Source organism: Phyllobates terribilis, unplaced genomic scaffold (assembly GCF_046119375.1).
Source record: "Phyllobates terribilis strain yellow unplaced genomic scaffold, ASM4611937v1 Scaffold_1__5_contigs__length_1240528914, whole genome shotgun sequence".
Classification (NCBI taxonomy): Eukaryota; Metazoa; Chordata; class Amphibia; order Anura; family Dendrobatidae; genus Phyllobates; species Phyllobates terribilis.
The window spans coordinates 720,300,742-720,324,248 of record NW_027362761.1 but is presented as its reverse complement, the minus strand read 5'-3'; the positions used below and the strand labels follow the sequence as shown (position 1 = coordinate 720,324,248).

Here is a 23,507-nt window from a genome sequence, read left to right as displayed (position 1 = left end):
CTTAGGTTGCTACCATGGATCTGTTGTGCTAGGCCCCTGAGCAATTGCCTGGTTTGCCAATCCTTAAAATTAACCCTGTGTGTGATTTTATGAAGTCAGAACAGATTTCCTAGTGAATGACTTAAAGGAAAGATGTTGTAAACTGTGAGAAATTGATATACAATATCATATATGTATATTCAATGAATACACATTGTTTGCTGGAACGATAATACCCCTTTAATAGTTACCATGTTGGTATAGTATGTAAGTAAATATATTAATTGATTCTTTTTTTTATCTGATACATTAAGATGATGCAAACCATTGCACAAGCCCTCTTTTTTTAGCACTGCATCGCTGGTAGTTAGTAACATTAGACACTATTTTTAAAGATTTATTATAATTATGGTTTAATATTCTTTACAGTGTCCACTAGAACTACTCATGTTCTGTTACAAGTATTCCAACTGTTTGAGTAAGCTTACTTACTGTTTTTTTCTTTCCTTTTCTTCATGCTGTCGCTTAGAGCCCTTCAGAGAGACAAGTATGGGAGTAAAACTAAATTTTGCTTATCAAATGTAATTCTTAATTGAATTTATTATATTTATTAAACATTTACCTAGCATTACATAATTGGTGGACCTTTTGATGATATTTTCTTTAGTCATTTGCTGTATTTTCTGGTACCTTGTGTTTTATACAACTTAATTTACCAAAAGATTTTATTTTTATTTTTTTCAAAATATATTTGCTTGTGTAGTTTAGTTATTTTAGTTTATTTTTTTTCAATTTAATTGATTTGTATAAGGTGCCAAACCATACAGCAAACTATTTATGTTGTTGGTTCTAATGAAGCAGTGTGTTTCATGTTAATTAGATTGTTTAAAGAGGTTCTAAAGTTTTAGCAAACTGAGCATTAATAAAACTTTTTAATTGACTTGTGTTAAAAAAAAATAATTGGTCTCCATACTGAAATTCCAGGGACCATAGCTGTACAGACATGATGTACACATTCTTTTTTATTTAGAGGAAAGTGCAGACACTCTCAATTACATTGTGTGTCAACAAGAAGTTTTACCTATTTTAATGCTCTTTTACAGGGTTCCAGATGACAGCTATAATGATTGCAAATGAAACTAAGCAATGTCGACACGGTGATGTCTGCAGGTTGCCAGAATGTAGAGTACATGATATTCTCTAAAGGCTTCAGTCAGTTTATCAGACATCAGCCTATTGTAAGCTCTGCAGTTTGTCAGTCTACAGTTTAGTCTATGGCTACATTTACACATCCAATGTACAAGTCTGTGTGCTGTCTGTTTTATAAATGACCTGTAGAATTTAATTGATCCATACACACATCAGTTTTAAAGACAGATCTGTGTTATTGATCCGTGAGTCTCAGAGTAGGCTCTATTCTCATTCGTTTTCAATTGTAGAGACCCTTTAAAAATGGATGAAATACTCAAAACATACTTTTTACTTCACTATCCCATCCATGTTTCATCCTTTTCATTGATCCGCTGTTAAAAATCAATGGACAAATACAATTTCAGACAGTTTATCTCTGTCAATTTTTAAAAAAACAAAAAAAGCGGATGCAGAACGGATGACACATGAGAGGATGTGAAAATGTGAATGTAGGATAACTCTGTGGTCTGCCAGTTTAATGCATATCTCGTGGTCAGTTTGTTAAGTCAAGTGTAAATGCTTTCATTATCTCACATGTAAAGTTGCTTTTTTATTATTTTATTTTGTAATAAAAAAAAAAATTCTGGCCTTACCATTAAAATTGTATATAAGCACTCTTTACTAATACATTAGAACCCCTTTAAATGTTGATTTTATTTATGAAAAATACTATTTTGTCATGTATTGAAAACTAAAAATTATACACTTGAAGAATGTCTGTATGAATATCCAATGACATACGTTTATCAAGGTGTGAAAATAACATTGTTATTTTCATCATGTTGATTTCTATTACTCCATCAATAATTCTATCAAAGAAAATGTGTACCCTGGTATGGTTATATACTTACCTTTATGCTTATCTTTATATTAAAACAAAAGTTAAAGCAGTTGTCCAAGACACAGTTCGGCACTGCCTCTGCACTGCTGCTTTTTTCTCTGTGGACAGGACTGGCTGCAGCGGTGACATAATGACTACAGCCAATCACTGACATTAGTGTTTTTTCGGGTGCAGCTGTTACAGACCTCAGTGATTGGCTTCAGCGGTCGCTTGTGCTGCATTTCTAACGTCACCTCTTCAGCCGATTAACAAAAGCTGATGCAACGGTGGAGAGACAGCGCTGGGCCTGGAAAGGGCAAATATAACTGAGTTTGTTATTTTCTGCATAAAAAAAATGCCCAAAAAACAAATTGATTCGATATCCCAGGTAACACCTATAGGTTACATGCACACATTTAGTATTTTTCGAGATTTTTTTACATCAGTCTTTGTAAGCCATAACCAGGAGTGGGTGAAGAATACAGAAGTGTTGACGTGTCTCTATTATACTTTTCCTCTGATTGTTCCTCACCTGGTTTTGGCTTACATATACTGATGTAAAATACTGACCAAATACTGAACGTGTGAACATGGCCTTAGAGAGTGTTATATAAAGGAATTTATAGAAACCTAGATACCTAGGCAATTGAAAGTAGATGTGGCAACTAAATATGTTGCTTTATGTAAGGTCAGGCTATTGAAGCTGCAGGTCCATAATCATATTATCAAAAATCTCCACAAAAAATGTTATGCAGATTAGGTTGTAGGATCAAGGAAAGAATACTGTGAATTTATAGTTATAAATCTGCTTTATTCATGAGGGATTGAGAAGGCGAGAAGGTGTCGGTTTGTTGCACATTTTACCCAATTCTATTCTTGTAAGCTGCTGACTTTCTCTGCAGCATGTGAGATGTATTAAATCTGATTCAATGTAGATACCGGCTTTTACAAAGGGACTTGTTACCGCCATCCCTCTCCCTCAACACCTGTGTGGTAAACATTTGAGGTGTCTCCCTCCCTAAGGTATGCCCCTGAAGTGTTAAATAACATTAGAGTGACTTCTCAGTGCAAAATCTTGCACTATATCCATGATCCAAAGAGATATGATGTCCCACACATTCAGGAGTAACATGAAAATACTGTGAAATTTTCCTTCATTTTTTTTTATTTCTGAGGGATATAGCAATCACCCCCTGTTTTTATCTTGAGAACATCAACTATAATAGAGAGTAGAGTTGAATTCTACTCAAATGATACAAATTTGTAATTTGCTTCTTGCGGATTCAACAAGATGGTAGCCATTTTGCTGAACCGTAGAGGGTCATCCAAGGTCTAAAAAAATAATTAATACTCACTTCACCGCTCACCTACTGGCCTCCACCACTGCATGCTCTTCATGTATTGTCCTGTGTTGGGACGTTGTGATGTCAGGATGTGCACTGCGACCGGTCACTCTAGGACTTCCATTGTGACTATGCGCAGAGACATCCTGGCCTAGTGTAAAGATGTCTGGACTTACAGCATTAAGCAGTAAGAATATGCTTGTAGGACCTTACGGGGGACAATGAGCAGTGAAAGTGACCGGTGCGGTGAGTATTGGTTGTTTTGTTTTTTTTCCTCTACATTTTTTATTATATTCTGCAATATCTCCAAACCCCAGAGAATAGTTAGGGACAGACAATTCACAGAGAATAAATTCACTGCAAAATGAATTTGCCAGTGAAATCTGGTGGATTTGTCGAATTTGAATCCAGTCCGATCCATTCATCTCTATTAGAGAGTGTAGAGGAATATTAATCACACAGATGTAGGAACCACACAGTCTGTAGTATTAATGTCTTTCAGCACATGGGACTTCATTTTGGGTTATATGGAAATGAAGCTAGTGAAGACAGCAGCCTTCTAGCTGCACACATCTAGCATATATTAACAAAGTAAGGAGTTAATCCAAGTCTGCCAAGTTAGGAGGAAGACAGACATAGTTACAGTTTTGTTGCCGCCAAATTTTTCATAGACACAATCTGATACTTAATTTAAGGCCGGGGTCACGCTAGCGTGTAGCATCCATGCAACGGCATCGGATGCGATATACTAATGACACTCGACTCAAACTCTGCGGCACGCTTGAGCCGAGTGTCAGCGCACTGTGTTCCGATTCTCTCGCTTCAGAGGATAGCAGCATAGGTCTTCCATTGCCGACATCCGCGGTAATCGCACTGCACTCCGATGACATCCGAGTGCAGTCCGATGTTTCGCACGCACACATAGACTTGTATGGGTGAGTGCGATCTGCATGCTGCTATTGTTTTCTTATGCCAAATCTGCCCCATAGAATAACACTGGTCCGAGTGCTATGCAATGTTTTATCGCATAGCACTCTGCCATGTTATACACTCATGTGAGCGAGCCCTTAGAGTTAATTTTCTTTTTCCAGAATTGCACCACTCCCCTGCCTCCAGGTTTCCTGATTGCTAGGAATTGGACACTCCTGATTGACAGTTCTGGCCAGCAGCATCATCAGACTGCGGGCCTGAACTGCATGCTTTTGATGCTGTTATATGAGGTAACTTGTCTCTACAGTATCGGAAACTCAGTGGAACTGAAGCTGGCTGGGATCAAGAGCTTACATCATGCTCCAGCAATCCCTGCCAGCCTCTGTGCAGTGCTTACAAGCTCACTATGAAATAGCTTGTAACCTTAATGGCAGTTTGAGTTACATTGTCCATTTGAGACTGTGACAAAACAGTGATATCAATGGGCTAGGGATGTCGGTATGCAGAATAGTCTGCAATAGGAATCTGGCTATATGACCATGAGGCCAGAAGTATGGTCCTATAGATTGGCTTTAAGTGATAGGATCTATTCATCTGAAAAGAGCCAAGGCATCGATCCTTGTACAATCTCTGCTCAGCAGCACAATACCTACTTAATGTGACAAGCACCATTAAGAAATGGGTCCTAAAGTGAGACGAAGCATTTAAAATAAAGCTTTAACTGTATTTATGTAGATAGGGATATGTCAGATACAGTGGTTATCATGTAACACAGTCCAGATAGCTGCATTAAGTGCTGGTCCAGAGAATAGTAGATAATGTGCCCAGGCAGATAGCCTGAGCAAGTGGACCCAAAGACTGAAACATTAAGGGAGGTCTAAAAATCAATAACTTGCTGTGGGTAGATAGTTTGAATGACATACCAACCCCATCAGCATCTCTGGGTAAGGTAAGGATCTCTCTACATACGAGGGGCGATCCAAAAGTAATAATAATCAATACTAAACACAATGAATATAGTAAAAAAAAAATTATTTTTCTACATAGTCTCCTAACAAGTCTATACATTTAGTCCATCTCTTTTCTAAACTTAGAATTCCCTTCGAAAAAAATTCTTGATCTTGACCCTCAAAAAAATCCCCAACAGCTGTTATCACGTCGCTATTGTCGTCATATTTCTTGCCCCGGAGGTGTTCTTTGAGCCGAGGAAAGAGAAAGAAATCACTGGAGGCTAGATCTGGCGAATAGGTGGGGTGTTCCACCAGTTCAAAGCCCGCTTCTTGAATGAAGGCCATGGCAACTGCAGCTTTGTGAGCCGGCGCGTTATCTTGGTGAAACAGCACTCCAGCCCGCAGTTTGCCATGCCTTTTCTCCTTGATAGCCTCCCGCAATCTTCTTATTTGTTCTGCATAGTAGGAGCTCGTAATAGTGTCTCCCTTCTCCAAATAGTCCACCATAATAATTCCTTCAGCGTCCCAAAAAACGGACGCCATAACCTTCCCTGCTGAGCTTGAAACTTTGAATTTCTTCGGCATCGGTTCGTTGGCTCGTTTCCATGTCATCGATTGTTGTTTCGTTTCGGGATCAAAGTGGTGGATCCAGGTCTCGTCCATGGTCAAAAAACGTGACAAAAAATTCTCCTTGTCTGCTTGGAACTTTTGAGATTTGCTATTGAAATGTCAACTCGTTTCTTCTTTTGCTCGTCGGTTAACATTTTTGGCACCCAACGCGCCGAGACCTTTCTCATATGCAATTCTTTTGCAAGGATTCTTTGAATACTGCCATATGAGATCCCTGTGACCTCAGCTACATGCCTGATAGTCACTCTTCGATCGGCCAATACAATTTCTTCAACTTTTTTCAAGTTTTCTTCATTGAGGGACGTGGATGGGCGTCCTTCACGATGTTCATCTTCCGTCGATGTTCTTCCCAGCTTAAATTCCTTGGCCCAGCGTGCAACTGTGGAATATGGAGGAGAAGAGTCCCCCAATATTTCCACCAAGTCGCTGTGTATGTCTTTGGTAGTCATTTTTTTCAAGCAGAGTTATTTGATGACAGCTCTGAGCTCGTTTTTTTCCATTTTGATGTTCACTCCTCGGCAGTTCCTATTCAAATGAATGTAGCTCCCGGGAATAGTGGCCTATTTAAGTGATTTTTTTTTCCTGGACTAGTGGGTACCTAAGAGAGAAGAAAACATTTTATTTTAATTTCTGTGTGCAATAGAAATAACCGATTATCATTACTTTTGGATCGCCCCTCGTATGTAATTAAGATAACCAGTAAAACAGATAAATGTGCTAAAGCAACTCTGGACCCAGAACGGGGAATGTGCTTAGTGATAGCCTGCAGAGTCATTTTGATAATATTGATTCTCACGAACCAAGAAAAAATGTTATGGTTCTAGGACTCTGTATCTGCAACCCTGTGAGGGATGTGACCTATTTGGTTCCACCAGCATAGCCATTTGAGGGCTTGTTTTTAGTGGGATGAGTTACATTTATCAGTGGCACAATTTTTAAAATAAATAACTTATTCATTAAGTAACTTTGATTAACTATTTATGGTGAGAAATTGAAAAAAAGAGCAATTCTGCCATTGATTTTTACAGTTTAAAGATTACATGCTACACAAATGAAATGTTACCTTTATTCTATGGCTCAGTACATTTATGTCAATACTAAGTTTATATAGCTTTATTTATGTTTTATTACTTTTGCACAATAAATAAAATGAAAAAAAAATACATTTGTTTTTGTGTCATCGTATACCAAGAGCCATGATTTTTTCATTTTTTATTTATTGGTACCATTTTGTGGTGTCTATGAATTTCTGATCACTTTTATTACACTAAAGTGTGTCATAAAATTAGCGGGGAAAAAAACAGCAATTCTGGATTTTCCACAGTTCACCATGAGTTAATGAGTTATAATTGGCATGTTGGTAGATACGATATTGAATATTAAAATTATACTTTTTTATGTTTTATAGTTTATTTTAAAAGTACAGTCTTTTTTTTGGTTGCCAAATTCTGAGACCTGTAACTTGTTTTACGCTTATGTAGAAAGTGCTTTGTGGAAGCTTGTTTTTTGTGGGAAAGTGGGAGATTTCACTGGTGCTATTTTGGGGTACCTAGACCTGTAATTAAATAGTTAACAAAATGTTCTAACAAAGGAATGTCAAACTCCTTTGATTATGTAATTGCCTACACCACGGCATTCATTGGGTTAAATTGCTGAGTTAACTGTTTTACTGATGCAATTATCAAAAGCCCATCTATGCTCAGTGTTTCAGTTGGGCTCCGGCAGCTGATTGCTTGGGTTCAGAGAAAATACTCATGCAATCTGTCATGGAACACTAAATAGCTATGTGAAAAGCTACATGAGGCAAAATGAGACACTCATAGATAATGTTTGGACAACTTAATTGGCTTTCAGAGACTGACTGAAAAGCTTCTCCATTATTCTCTAACAGAGTCATGTCAACACTGCAGTGCTCAATGTGGCATCCACTACCTTAGTTCCCAACAGTCCTGAATTCAGTGGTACTGTCCCGATCTCAGGGGCAGTCCCGCCAGGGAAGTTATGGAGTGCATATAATAGTTGGGGCATCCAAATCATTTTAATTAAGTTTGTGTATCCCACTACTGACAGTGGAAGCTTGGACCAAGTTTCCTTTTTTTTAAAAAAAAAATTCATAAGAGTTGGGGTAAGTTTAAAGGGGTATTCCCATCTCCAAGATCCTATCCCAATATGTAGTAGGTGTAATAATAATAATATTAGCAAATACCTCCAATTAGAAATGTAGTATATTTTTTCTGATTCACTATCTCTCTTTCCTCATGTGCAGGCATCGCAGGACCTTAGGTATCCATGGTTACGTCCACTGATAAAGTCACAGTTAGTTAGTTAGTTGCTAGTGGTCATAACCATGGATACCTAAGGTCCTGCGATGCCTGCACATGAGGAAAGAGAGATAGTGAATCAAAAATACTATACTACATTTCTAATTGGAGGTATTTGCTAATATTATTATTATTACACCTACTACTTATTGGGATAGGATTTTGGAGATGGGAATACCCCTTTAAGTCAATTATAGTCATTCATTTGCGTCATTATGTAGATACCTAAATATTTAAATTCGGAAACCACTTGTAGGCCAGAACTTGCATAGGAAGGCAGATTATCTCTGCTATCCAGCGGGAGCAGAACTGACTTATTCCAGTTAATCTTTAGACCCAAATATTCCCTAAATCTTTCAATAATTGCCATGCCACTGGTAGGGTATTGGAAGCCTCTGCCAGAAACAGTATGGTAGCTTCCATTACTGAAACCTATTTTGCCCAGATGTCTCCTAATAATTGCAGCAAGGGATTCAATGGCTAATGCAAAGAGGAGAGATGTCTAGTGCCGCTGCCAAGTTCAAAAGCCAATGAATGTTGTCCATTTTGCCTTAGCCTAACCACTGGCCTACCATATATAAATTTTACCCCTGAAATGATGATAGAATCCATGCCGACTTTTTCTAGTACTGCCCATAAAAATTCCAACTCAATAGAGTTAAATGCCTTTGCGTTTTGCATTATCTACTGAGATTTGAAGATTGAGGTGCAGTTTACAAATGTTTGTCGCTGTAGATCTAACGGGCATCAAGTCCGATTGGTCTGTGTCTATTACCTTGGAAATTACCTTATTAAGTCTATTGGCTAATACTTTGGCTATAATCTTATTATATGTGGGGAGCAAGGATATGGTTCTGTAGGAGTTGGGATTAAGTGGGTCTTTACCTGGTTCAGGTATGATTACTATAATGATTACTATAAGAGTTAGGTAGTGCCTCTCCTTTACAAGCCTTCTGAAAGGTACTTAACAAATGCGGTAATAGAATATCTCAAAATTTGTTATAAATTTCTATAGGTAATTCACCTGAACCTGGTGATTTATCATTAGCCATAGAGGCCACCGCTAGTTGTGTTTCTTAGATTTGGAACGGGTATTCCAAATATTTTTGATCATCTTCTGAAAATTTGGGAAGCTTTAATTCGTCCATATATGCTAAGATTTGATCTCTATCAAAGTGCAGCCTAGATTTATAAATATCCTGGTAAAATTCTAAGAAGATTTTTTGTGTCTGATCAGATTCAAATAATAATAATAATAATGTTATTAAAGTCTCCCATGACAAGTTCAATGACTCCCGGAGTTTTTTCTATAAGTGTTGCTATCCACTTCATCACCTTGTTATTATACGGAGGGGGGATATAGACAGCTATCAACAGAAGTTCTTTGGAGAATATTCTGTAGTGGACACTGACTAACCCGCCTTCCCCATCAATTCTAGAGGAAATAACTTAAAATGGAATAGATCTATGGATCAGAATGCTAACTCCTCTGGGATAGCTTGAAAAGGTGGAGTGGAAGCTATGGCAGATCCATGTGCCCTTTATAGAAGTGGTTTTGTCCTTTTCTAAATGCATTTCCTTTAGGCACACAACTGCAGGTAAATAGTTCCAAATAAATTTCATAACTGCTGATCTCTTGGCAGCGTCCCCTAATCCTCTAACATTCCATGAGACATTATCAGCCATAATGATTATCTATATATGGATTAAACCAAATGTGAGAAGTAGACACTGTTAAATTCCAAGTGAAACCCATCCAGAACTCCCCAGTGTCCCTGTTTGACCATAAAGGAAAATTTGGTATTACCATATACTGAACTATATAGCAAATTTTTTAGAAAACAAAATCCCTAAAAACAAGTAAACCACATAAAGTTATTTTTCCATCTGACACAGACAAATGAAATAAGGTGCGGGTTTATCCTGCAAAGCATAAAGTAAACTCACAGACTGTTCACAGGGAATGGTAGTTTCTTGTCAGCCTGCAGTAAAAGGAAAACAGAAACGATATCTGGTTACACTGGTCTGTGGGTTAAATAGCAAGAATTATGACTCCAACAAACTGCCGGATAATTCACGATGGCAACTGACTTAAAACTTTGAAACTTCAACGTTGCAGGTAATGGTATACTCTTTGCTTATTCAAAACCATTCTGTAGGGTGGGGCTTTTAGTATGGTCGAGGAAGAGAGATTCTTCCAAAGCTGCCCCTTTAAATCTCTCCCCCAAGTAAGACATGGAGCAGTAAACCCCCTCACTAACCACATGGCCAGACCTGGAATTCCAAAACCATCAACGCTGCAGGCTGCAACATAATCTTTTCTCATTCAGGTCCAGCCAGTGGAGTACATCTTTAGGATGGTCGAGTAAGAAGGACACTCTCACTCTTGCTGGATAAAGCATGGAGTAGGGAATTTGCCGACTGCTTAGCCACTGGCCAGCATTTTATATCCTGATACTGTGCTGTCCCTTTTGAGACTTCGGTGGAGTCGTTTTGGAACAAGGATATTTTTTGGCAGTTGAAGGATATGTCTCCTTTTTTGCGTGCAGCTTTAATAATGGCATCTCTGTCCTAATAATGAAGCAGTTTTCTTACGACTGGTTGTGGAGGGGTGCCTGATTACAGTAGTACTCTATGAGCTGTCTCCATGGCATAGAGTGGGGACAGAGATTCTGCGCCAAAGAGTGACAGGAGCCATTTTTCAAAGAACTTAGTAGGATTATTAGCCTCAGATTTTTTGGGGATTCCCACCACCCTTATATTATTTCTTCTGAGTCTATTTTCCATGTCATCCACTTTATCAAATAAAGCTGAGATCTACTAATATTGTCTGGTGGAATCTCTATTTGGGGCACTCTATCCTCTAAATCACTTATTCTGCCTTTGGTTGCTGAGGTATGGTCAGATACTTTCTGCAGGGCTTGTCGCATATATGAGAATTCTTACTTTAGTTGGCCCATTTGGTTGTTGACTGAGGATATAACAGAGCTGCAGTGTGTTACAGCCATAAACACGTCTTTTAGTGCGGGCTCAGTAATCTGCTGGTCTGGGTTATCTTGTTCAGCTTCTATATGAGGCTGCAGAGCTGTAGGGTCCTCAGAATTATTTGTCCCGGTCTCTGTATTCCCCCATATGTCCTGTGAGATGTTCATCACTTTCCCCAGATGGTGTAAGTTGTTCTTTTTGGAGAGAGACCTTTCTTCTTGGTGCTGTTCTGGTAAAGCTGGCCAGTTTCTCCATCACATTAGATGTAACGGCTCTTCCCGCTCTGATACTTGCTGCAGGCCCTCCAGCACCATCTTGAATATCCCTGCCCGCCGAAGCCAATGCCTTGCGCCACTTCCCTCCGACTCCTTCGGCCATGAAGATGCCGCTCACCAATATCGCAAGGTGTTAGGGATGTTCGGGTAAGTATTTCAGTCCATTTTTTTTATTTTAAAGCACCCAGTGGGTCAATATATAGGCGTAATTCCACAGACCTGCTACACTGTAATTTAGTAGTTTCCCAGAAAGCTATGACACACTTGTACTTGCACTAGATGTGCGACTAGATGGTGAGCTTCCATTAGAGTATGGTAAAAGCAAGTAAAAGTGAAATATAGAATGCAAGCAGTAGTTACGTGTCCAGGATTGAATCTTAATTAAGGGGAGTCTGTGAACTCAAAACTCAGTTTAAGTTTAAACACATCAGGTGGTCATATGGTTGACTTATCCCTTATAAAAATCGTGCTGCCTGTTCAGTCTTCTTAGCTTAGATTGTCCAGAAAATGAACTTTAATCCTTATGCAAATGTAGCTGCTCAGCGCACCATTGGCATGGCCAAAGCTCTCCCTTCCCCTTTATTGATTGACAGCCCTCGCTTGCACAGAGCAAGCACTGCCTGAACTGAAAAGTCAGCTGTGTCTGCAAAGATTGACCCAGCAGGAGCAAAGCATACACGTGCACATATAGTAAATATATAAGTGCCTGCTCTGCTCCTGCAGGAATGGTGCATGGAGAGTTTTGGTCATGGCAAGGTTGCACCCTGCTCCCACATTTAATAACACTGGATTTTACTGAAAAGAAAAGTCATCACACAACTGCAAAGTTTGGAAAGCTGAAATGAATCAACTGATAAAGCAAAGTACTGTAATCATCAAAAGGCCAGATGTGTGATAAAAGAAGATGACACTTCATGTTTTGCAGCTGCATCTAATACCAATATAAGCATAACAGTAGAGCATACATGATGCAAGCATGCATAGACTCTGGAGCAACAAGTAATACTAATAACAAAAGCTTCTTCTCTAATCTTGACCCCAGCAAATCAGTACAGTTAGCGAATGTTCAGTACATGATTTCAGAAGGAATAGGAGATGGTTATCTCCACTTGCAAGTCTCTCTGATACAGACAGAAAGTTACCATAAAGGATGTGCTCTATGTTCACAGTCATTTAAGAAATTAGTAGGCAGTAAAGAAACTCACAAAACGGGCTTGTAATTACATTCTAAGATGACAAATGCATCATCAGAAAAGAGGGTCACACTCTTTCAGGACAAATAAAGGATGAACTGTACCAGTTGGAATGAATAAAAGCTGTTTATTCTGAAAAGTAAGAACAACGTAATAATTGTATCCTTGTGTAGCACAGACATCCTAATTAACTATTCATGATACAAGTTTGTCTACTTACTTCACTGCAATCTGCAAAGCTGAGATCTCAGACACTTGAACACTATCTTGGTGAAACACCTAAGGCCACATGCGCACGTTCAGTATTTGGTGAGTTTTTTACCGCAGTATTTGTAAGCCAAAACCAGGAGTGGGTGATAAATCCAGAAGTGGTGACGTGTTTCTATTATACTTTTCCTCTGATTGTTCCTCACCTGGTTTTGGCTTACAGATACTGATGTAAAATACTGACCAAATACTGAATGTGTGCACATGACCTAACACCTTGGGAGAATGCCAAATACACTGCATGCCAACAGTGGAACTGAAGACACAAGTGGTAAGACTCTAGCCATTTTAAAAAGTTACAGAATTATGTCCAGACTACCATAACATACAACACTAAATAGAGGACCATAACTCTGTGAAAGTGGAATAAGTATTCTGTTTGATGCAGACATGCTAAAAACTTACCGGAAAGAAGCAATCATGACTGCTTGCTATTTTCAATAGAATATATGTGAGCAATGGAGCAAAAAGAAGCTAGATCCTCAACACCTAAGAATATTTGAAGGTAAAGTGTTTGTGCATGTTCCCAAAGGAGAGCATACCAAGTGGAAATTTTATGCAAAGTAAGGAGTGATGGTAGACTAAAATTAAACAACAAAAAAAAAGAATATAGACTCCTCTATCCAGAGACTAAAAGGTTAACAATCAGCAGAGATATACTGATTGATGAGAACTCTGTAGAACTGAAATTTTATGAAGTTGTACCAGTATTTCAACCTGAGCAACAAAAGTAGCATTCTCAATCACAAACTCAAAATAATGAAAATGACATTGAAGCTTGGTTAGGATTTACCACTTCTTAAGTAGAGTAAGAAGTACCAGCTCAACCTTTAGTCAGGAGATCCACAAGATGGAACAAAAGTATCCCAGCTAATTGTTTGTCCTACATTGTTAGGACACTTCCAGAGCCAGAGGCACATTCATGGGTGGAGCAGCTGTCTGTCCTTGAAATTCAGGAGTAGATTATAGTGTTGTCCGCTAGTGGACAACCTCTGCTTAGTCAATACAGGACCCCAATTAAAATAAAAGCAATGGTTACCTCTAACATTGGCGCCTTTCCAGCAATGTTGGCACCACTGTTCCCCAAGAATGGCATGACATTATTATGCTATTTCATCAAAGCAGATATCTGACCTGATGGAATATTGATGAACTGCAGTCAAACTGTGGCCACTCATTGATTACATCCTACATGTGACATAATAATGTCACATCACTCTCCAGGATCAGCGTCGTTGTTATCGCTGGAAAGGCACCACTGTGGGAGATGTGTATTCATTATGTTTTATTATAATTGGGGTCCTGAATTGATTAACAAATGATTATCCATTAGTGATCAACCCCTTTAAAGCTGCTGACAAAAGATGAAGTTACTTCCTCACATCCAGACATGGCAGCCTAATTACTACAAGGAGAAAAAGCAATGGGATGTAAATGGGCTAAGTATGACTATGGGTGCGTGCCCACGATGCGTTTTTCACGAATTTCCGCAGCGTAAACGCTTGTAAAACGCTTGGTAATACGTGCCCCCATGGTCTCCAATGACATTCCGCAAGTTCAATGCCCATGCTGAGGAATTTTCCGCAGCGTTTTTGATGTGAGGAAAATTCCGCAGCATGTCCATTATTTGTGCATTTATGCATGCGGAATTGCCTTCTTCAATGCATTATAAAAACGCAAGGCAATTCCGCATGTGCAAAACGCTTCAAAAACGCGCGAAAAACACGTGTGAAATTCCGCATGCGTTTTTCCAGGCAAGGACATGCAGAAATGAAGCGGAAATTTTCCACTTCATTTCTGCATCATGGGCACATAGCCTAAGAAAGAAAAGTTCATAGATTTAAGGCAAGAATAGTTTTGAAAGTATAATACTTGCAAACATTTGGAGAATATTATGATGGTACATTTTGACCAGTTGCTAAACAAACCACATTCTGGACTTTCATAGCTGTAGCTGCAGTAGAACAGATAAGAGTGAGACATTTTGACATTTAAAACAGCTTTAAGGAGTATATCAAAGAGAGGAAAGAGCACCTTGTTTGTAAGATAGAAAAAATCTTTGTGTCCTACAGCAATCAACAAGATCATGGAACACTAAGTTGAACAAAGTTTTTATAGAAGGATTTTAAAGAAGTCAAGTTGATCCAGTTACTAGTGATCATACATCAAAAAATGATTACTTGCTCAAATTACAATGACAAATTTAGTGGTCTCTCAAAAAACAGGAGTCGGTTGCATTATCATGTGGAGAGGCACAAAATGATTCTGCAGCTCATACCTGCCAAGAAGTATTTTGTATGAACCATCTGGTAGAGGATATTGGTGATCCACCAACTCTGATTTATGAAGACATCAAAGGACATATTATATTTTCCTAAAGGGAAAAAAATCTTTTTAAGGTCTACTCAAATTGATCCAAAACATCACAACTTTGGTTGATGTTTTGGAATATGGAGTAAGTGAGCTTATTTTTCTAGCAAGAGTCAATTTCAAGAACCAAATTTGGAGAATTAGGACTATTACAGGACTTTCCAGGAAAAAAAAAAGAATATGGTACTCGAATTGTGTAAGATTGTTTTCATTCAAGAGCATTGCCCTCTATAGTCTCCTAATATTCTCTTACAGGGGTGTACCTGACGAGGCTGTGCTCCAGAAAAGCACAACTCTATTTTCAGCTTCATAAATTGTGTTGTATTGTCGCTACTGTATCCCTCATTCGTGTAGGGTATCAGTCTTCTCTGGTGAAAAATGAAGTACTGAAAAATCATCACTCTATTACATATGTTCAAATGTTAAATAACTGTCTTTCCTGTTGATTGTGAATATGATCTCGTGACGATTGTGATGCACAATTGAAATACGTGTCATGGAATAAAACTGAGTGCAGCATAAAGGCGTTTTTCAAACTTTTATACATTTTTTTTCGGTCTTGATTTATTTTTAAGCAAGATGGCACTGAACACCCATCAGATATCTATTTTTAATATTTTTTTCTGCATTTTCTGATAGGACTAAGGCTAAGTTTAGATGTCCATATTTCATGGTCTGTATATGGACAGCAATGTCCAGACAACCCGGACTTAGTCTCATATGCATATATGAGGTTGTAAGTGCAGGTAAGGAGAGATCCACTGTAAGTCAATACATTGCAGGCCATATTTGGATTGTGAAATATGGCAGTCTAAATCAAGGCGGCCTAGCAGGATAAGTAGTCTTTAATTGGGGGTATTGGAATAATACTTCTTATTGTGGTTATTTAACAACTACTTCAGTGTGTACATGACCATCTGCCATGTAACATTGTTAATAAAGTTAAAAGACATGGAGAAGAGTGGACGAGATGGTTTAATACTGAAACTGAGGTACTGTACATGGTGGGATTTTATACTGGGAGAAATACAGTGGTGTGAAAAAGTGTTTGCCCCCTTCCTAATTTAATTGTGAAAAACATGCAAAAGAATAAGAAATGTTTCAGATCACAGAACAAATTTAAATATAAGACAAATATAACACAAGTAAACAAGAAATGCAGTTTCTAAATGAAGGAAAAAGATATCCAAACCTACATGGCCCTGTGTGAAAAAGTGATTGCCCCCCTTTAAAACATAAATTAACTGTGGTTTATCACATCTTTGGGAAAATGAGTTCAAAAAAGGTTATAAAGCCATTTATAAAGCCTTGGGACTCCAACAAACCACAGTGAGAGCCATTATCCACAAATGACAAAAACATGGAACAGTGGTGAACCTTCCCAGGAGTGGCCGGCCAACCAAAATTACCTCAAGAGCACAGCAATGACTAATCCAAGAGGTCACAAAAAACCCCACAACAACATCCAAAGAACTGCAGGCCTCACTTGCTTCAGTTAAGGTCAGTGTTCATGACTTCACCATAAGAAAGACTGGGCAAAAATGGCATGCATGGCAGAGTTCCAAGACAAAAACCACTGGTGAGCAAAAAGAACATGAAGGCTCATTTCAGTTTTGCCAGTAAACATCTTGATGATCGCCAAGACTTTTGGGAGAATACTCTGTGGACTGACGAGACAAAAGTTGAATTTTTTGGAAGGTGTATGTCCCATTACATCTGGCGTAGAAGTAACAGCATTTCAGAAAAGGAACATCATACCAATAGTAAAATATGGTGGTGGTAGTGTGATGGGGTTGTTTTGCTGCTTCAGGACCTCAAATACTTGCTGTGGTAAATGGAACCATGAATTCTGCTGTGTACCAAAAATTCCTGAAGCAGAATGTCTGACCATCTGTTCGTGACCTCAGGCTGAAGCACACTTGGGTTATGCTGCAGAATAATGAGCCAAGTCTACCCCTGAATGGCTTAAGAAAAACAAAATTAAGACTTTGGAGTGACCTAGTCAAAGTCCTGACCTTAATCCATTGAGATGCTGTGGCATGACCTTAAAAAGGCGGTTCATGCTCGGAAACCCTTCAATGTGGCTGAATTGCCACAATTTTGCAACGATGAGTGGGCCAAAATTCCTCCAGAGCGTGTAAAAGACTAATTACCAGTTATCTCAAACGCTTTATTGCAGTTGTTGCTGCTAAGAGTGGCCCAACCAGTTATTAGGTTTAGGGGACAATCACTTTTTCACACAGGGCCCTGTAGGTTTGGATTTCTTTTTCCCTTAATAATAAAGACCTTCATTAAAAACTATATTTTTTGTTTACTTTTGTTATCTTTGTGTTATATTTAAATTTGTTTTGTGATCTGAAACATTTAAGTGTGACAAACATGCAAAAGAATAAGAAATCAGAAAGGGGCCAAACACTTTTTCACACTACTGTACTTTATAAGTTTTGTTCTTGGATATGCTACTCTTTACATATCTTGACATGAGTCCTGAATGATGTTCTGCTAATAGAATCTTTTAGTTATTGACTTTCTCTCTCCGGGTTCAACTCCTAAATATGGCTTATAAATGTTGATCAAAGTCGCCAAGATGTGTAAGTAAGTGAGTGTATTTCTGCTCGTTGCACTCATACTTGGTATTAAATAAATTGAGATGTTTTGAAAATTTAGTTTCCATCTTTTCATCATTAATAGTGTTGAGCGAGTATGTTCTGTTCCGAGTATTCTCGGGCTGAGCTCCGAGTATTTATAGCTGCTCTGTGATATGGTTGAATTGCTCCCGTGTGCATGATTTGCAACTGTTTGACAGTTTTATTACATGTGAGGCATGTGTAAGAAATAGACATTCCTCACATGTAATAAAGCTGTCAAACAGTTGCAAATCATGCACACGGGAGCGATTCAACCATATCAACGAGCAGCTATAAATACTCGAAGCTGGGCCCGAGCATACTCGGCGAAAGGGTTAATAGAACATACTCGCTCAACACTAATCATTAACCTTTCCACTGATCTTATGATTTTTCTAACTCCATGACTTTTCCTTTTTGGTGTTGCAATTACAATGTTGAGGAGTGTATATGCAACATGCACTACTTCTTCATAATAGCTATGATTTAGGATGATAGAAAGTGATACATATTATAATAAAGTACGGGGTATACTGTAGAGATGAAAATAATGTTCATATTACAGATATACAGTCATGGCTGAAAGTGTTGGCACCCTTGAAATTTGTTCCAAAAAACAAAGTATTTCTCCCAGAAAATTATTGCAATTACACTTGTTTTACTATACTCATAAAAAAGTGGACATAATTTCACGCAAAACCCCAAAAATGGGTGGGTCAAAATTGTTGGCACCCTCAACTTAATATTTGTTTGCACACCCTTTGGAATAAATAACTGCAATCAATCACTTCCTAAAACTATTAGCAAGCTTCTTACACCTTTCAACTGGAATTTTGGACCACTCTTCTTTTGCAAATTGCTCCAGGTCTCTCATATTTGAATTGTGCCTTTTCCCAACAGCAATCTTAAGATCTCTCCAATGTTCAATGGGATTTAGATCCGGACTCATTGCTGGCCACTTCAGAACTCTCCAGCACTTTGTTTCCATCCATTCCTGGGTGGTTTTTAAGTATGCTTGGGACATTGTCTGCTGGAAGACTCATGAACTAGGATGCAAACCCAGCTTTCTGACAGCACGCACTAGATTGCGACCCAAAATCCTTTGGTAATCTTCAGATTTAATGATGCATTGCCCATAGTCAAGGCACCCAGTGCCAGAGGCAGCAAATCAACCCCAAAACATCTTTGAACCTTCACCATATTTGACTGTAGGTACTGTGTAGGCCTCATACCGTTTTCGGTAAACAATAGAATGATGTGATCTACCAAAAAGCTCTGTCTTGGTCTCATCTGTCCATAAGATGCTTTCCCGGAAAGATTTTGGCTTACTCATGTACATTTTGGTAAACCACAGTCCAGCTTTTTTATGTCTCTGTGTCAGCAGTGGGGTCCTCCTGGGTCTCCTGCCACAGCGTTTAATTTCATTCAAATGTCGACGGATAGTTCACGCTGACACTGATGCACCCTAAGCCTGCAGGAAACCTTGAATTTCTTTGGAACTTGATTGCAGCAGCTTATCCACCATCCGGACTATCCTGCATTGCAACCTTTCATCAATTTTTCTCTGCTAACGGCGTCCAGGGAGATTAGCTACAGTGCCATGTGTTGTAAACTTCTTGATTATGTTGCACACCGTGGACAAAGGTGTTGGTATATGCAACCAGGGGCGTACATAGGTTTAATTGGGCCCCATATCAGAAGTTCAAATTGGGGCCCCCCCCAAAAAAAAAATGTAAATAATTGTCAGGGTCACAGAAGAGCAGATCACACAACCTTCCAGCCTTTACATAGTAATTTTCCTCCTGCTGACGTCCTAGGCCCCTCTTTCATTGTCCCATAAAGTGTGATACCAACAAAAGTGTCCCCCAAACACAGTATGATACCCCCATGGTGAATTTCTCCACATACACAGTATAATGACCCTACTGTACCTCACCTCAACTCCCAGGGCAAAGTTTGCTGACCCCAACACAGTATGATCCCCCAATTGTGAGCCCTAGAGCTAGAGAGGATGGTAGGTAATAAGGGAGAGTGTTATACATAATAAAAGATGAAACTATATAACTAAGGACAGCGCTATACATAATAAGCGAGTACACTAAATACTAAGGGCGTATGCTATACATAATAAGTGAGTACACTATGTACTAAAGGACTGTGCTATACATAATACGGCTACATTCCTGCATCTGTGTGCAGTGTCGGTGTGCTGCCCTGTTTTACAGACGCATTGAGCATGTCCTATTCTAATCCTCAAAATCGGATCAGAACAGGACATTCTCTGACCCTCACAAATCTCATTCTCAAATCCGTGATTTTCATGGATGTGTGAATAGATCTATAAAACTCTACAAGTCCGTGGACCATCCGATAAAAAAATCTGACATTTCACACAAATGTGAGAATGCAGCCTAAGGGATTTTACATGTAACATTATCACTCCAAGTCATACAGCGCAGATACAGAATAATATTTACATCCAGGCACTTACTGCTGACGTCTCGTCTGATCAGAGTCGGTTTCTACTGCTTCTCCATCTGGTCAGACCTTCATGTCGACATCTCCCAGTCACGATTCGTCTTGTCATGATGATCTCCAGCCTGGATAATAACAAGGTCACATATATTGTATATATACATGTGTCTCCCCCGCACTGCGCCCCTGAATACAAATCTGTAACCCCACATTAATATACTATTAGCCACTTAGTAATCAAAACATAAAGTGATAAGCAGCACTGTGCCCCCCATTAACTATAATCTCGACCTGCCAATAATATCAATTATTCAGTCTCTGTGACTCCCCAATTAACTGTAAGGCTATGCGCACACGGAAAATATACAAGCACCCCCATCATTGCTCTGTCCCAGCACCTCCATCATTGCTCTCTCCCAACACCCCCGTCATTGCTATGTCCCAGCACCTCCCGTCATTGCTCTCTACCAGCACCCCCAACATTGCTCTGTCCCAGCACCGCTGTCATTGCTCTCCCAGCACCCTCGTAATTGCTCTCTCCCAGCACCCCTGTCATTCCTCTCTCCCAGCACCCCCGTCATTGCTCTTTCCCTGCACCCCCATCATTGCTCTATCCCTGCACTTCATCATTGATGTCTCCCAGCACCCCCGTCATTGCGCTCTCCACGCACTCCCATCATTGCTCTGTCCCAGCTCCAGTATCATTGCTCTCTCCCAGCACCCCCATCATTGCTCTCTCCCAGCACCCCCGTCATTGCTCTCCCAGCACCCCCATCATTGCTCTCTCCCTGCACCCCCGTCATTGCTCTTTCCGAGCACCCCATCATTGTTCTCTCCCCGCAACCCCTGTCATTACTCTCCCAGCACCGCCATCATTGCTTTCTCCCAGCAACCCGTCATTGCTCTCCCCATCCCCGTCATTGGTCTACTAATCCCCATCATTGCTCTCCCCGCTCCATCAGCCCTATCACTGCTCTTCCCAGGGCCACCATTGCTCTCCCCAGACCCATCAGCGCCCTCCCCAGCCCCATCAGCCCCACCATTGCTCTCCCCAACCCCATCAGCCCCACGATTGCTCTCCCCAGCCCCATCAGTCCTACCACTGGTCTCCCAAGCCCCATCAGCCCCACTAGCCCCACTATTGCTCTCTCCAGCCCAATCAGCCCCATTATTGCTCTCCCCAGCATTTCAGTAAAAATAAAAAAAAAGCACTTACCTCTCTGCCCGTTCCCCCGCAAGCTGCAGCATCACTGCTCTTCCTATCCCCACGATTGCTCTCCCCAGACCCATCAGCGCTCTCCCCAGCCCCATCAGTCCCACGATTGCTCTCCCCAGCCCCATGATTGCTCTCCCCAGCCGCACCAGCCCCACCATTGCTCTCCCCAGCCCCATCAGCCCCATTATTGCTCTGTCCAGTCCCATCAGCCCCATTATTGCTCTCCCCAGCATTTCAGTAAAAAAAAACAAAAAAAACACTTACCTCTCTGCCCGTTCCCCCGCAGGCCGCAGCATCCTTGTTGTCTGCAATTTCCTCCCTCACACAGGCCTGCGCTGCATGATGACATCATCAAGCAGCGCGTGCCTGTGTGAGGGAGGAAGCGGCGGGCAGGAAGCAGAGGACGGATATCTGCAGCTCCGCTGCCATTCTGTCCTGTCAGCAGCGGAGCTCAAGGGATCGCTCCCTGCCCACCACGAGCAGGGAGACGCTGCACCATCAGCGGTATGTCCACCCCTGAACTGCTATGGGCCCCAAAGCTTACGGGCCCCATAGCAGCCGCGTGGTCTGCCGCCATTGGCGGTGCGCCACTGTATGCAACAGTTGTGGACTTCTTTGTTTGTGTGAAGGAGGACTTTATGCTGATCTGACAGTAGATGGCGATGTTGTGTAAAGTTTCCTTGTTTACTGTATTGTAAAAGAAAAAAGTCTTACTTCCTGTTGCAGTACTGTGTGACTGTGCTTTTTTTTCCTTTACCTCATGTTCTGAGAAGTAAAAGCTTGTTATCCCATGTAATCTGATCTGTGAAGTTTCTACCGCAACTGAGGGTATCCAGAAGCTGTGCAGCAGGTTATGGGCCCAAGCACCGGGGACCCCAGACACCCAGGACACCGGAACTCTCAGCAAGACCCTGGTGAATGCAGAAGAATTCTTCAGTACAATTCTCTCCAAATAAGTAAGACAAGTTAAAGATGACAAGTAGCACAGAGCTAAAACTCACAGTAGCTAAGCTGAATAATGAGAATTATCAGTTATGGAAGTTCAAAGTAGAAATGTTATTGTCTAAAGATGATTTATGGGAAGTAATTACTACAGATAGACCTGATGAGGATAATCAGACATGGGATAAGAAAAATAGACAAGCAAGAGCTACCATCAGCCTATTAGTGGATGATGCTCAATTAATCCACATAAGGAATGAGGATACAGCAAAGGGAATGTGGGAAGCACTAAGAAAGCTACATGCAAGACCCAGCTTAAATCGCAAGTTTTTTCTGCTAAGAAAGCTTTACCGTATGAGATTAAGTGCAGACAATGACATGCAGAAGCATATATTCTATATTATGGAAGTGATATCACAGCTGAGATCAATTGGTGAAGATATTGAGGAAAGTCATGTAGCAGCAACATTATTGTGCAGTTTACCGGATTCATATGCTGCTTTGATAAATGCAGTAGAGACAAGACCTGAAACAGACATTACATTAGAGTTTGTGAAGACCAGAATCCTAGATGAATATCAAAGAAGGAAAGAACAAACAAATGATTCTTCTACTGAAAAAGAAAATGGAAATGCTCTTAAAGCTGCAGAATCAAAAAGACCCTATAATAAAAAGACAAAAGAATGTTTCAGATGTAAGAAAAAAGGACATTTAAAGAAAGACAGTACTATATGGCAAGCAGAACAACAGAAATTACATCATAAAGAGAATACACAGAAGGTGAAAAACACAATTTCTGATTAATGTGAAAATAATTGGAATGGCACATTTAAAGTGACTGATAAGAAATCATCGTTGGGTTGGTTTATTGACTCAGGAGCAACAAGTCACATGACAAGTAATAAAAATTTCTTTACTGAACTTAATTTAAATAAGAAGGAAGCCATTTATCTTGCAGATGAAAGCAAAATAACTGCAGAAGGTGTTGGACAA

At 39.9% G+C, this 23,507-nt stretch overlaps 1 protein-coding gene across 12 annotated transcripts in view; it reads left to right on the top strand.

The window, feature by feature from the left end:
* ADGRL3 (adhesion G protein-coupled receptor L3) overlaps positions 1-23,507 on the top strand; it is a 1,088,292-nt gene that overhangs the window by 928,004 nt on the left and 136,781 nt on the right. For 4 of the 12 annotated variants that reach the window (XM_073686314.1, XM_073686317.1, XM_073686313.1 and 1 more), the window contains one exon: positions 509-526. The exons of 5 other annotated variants lie outside the window; for them this stretch is intronic. In XM_073686314.1, the coding sequence (XP_073542415.1) occupies positions 509-526 (18 nt within the window). Of the gene's footprint in view, positions 1-508; positions 561-23,507 lie in introns of all 12 variants that reach the window. 3 more of the 12 variants (XM_073686319.1, XM_073686323.1, XM_073686320.1) reach the window with 1 other exon arrangement.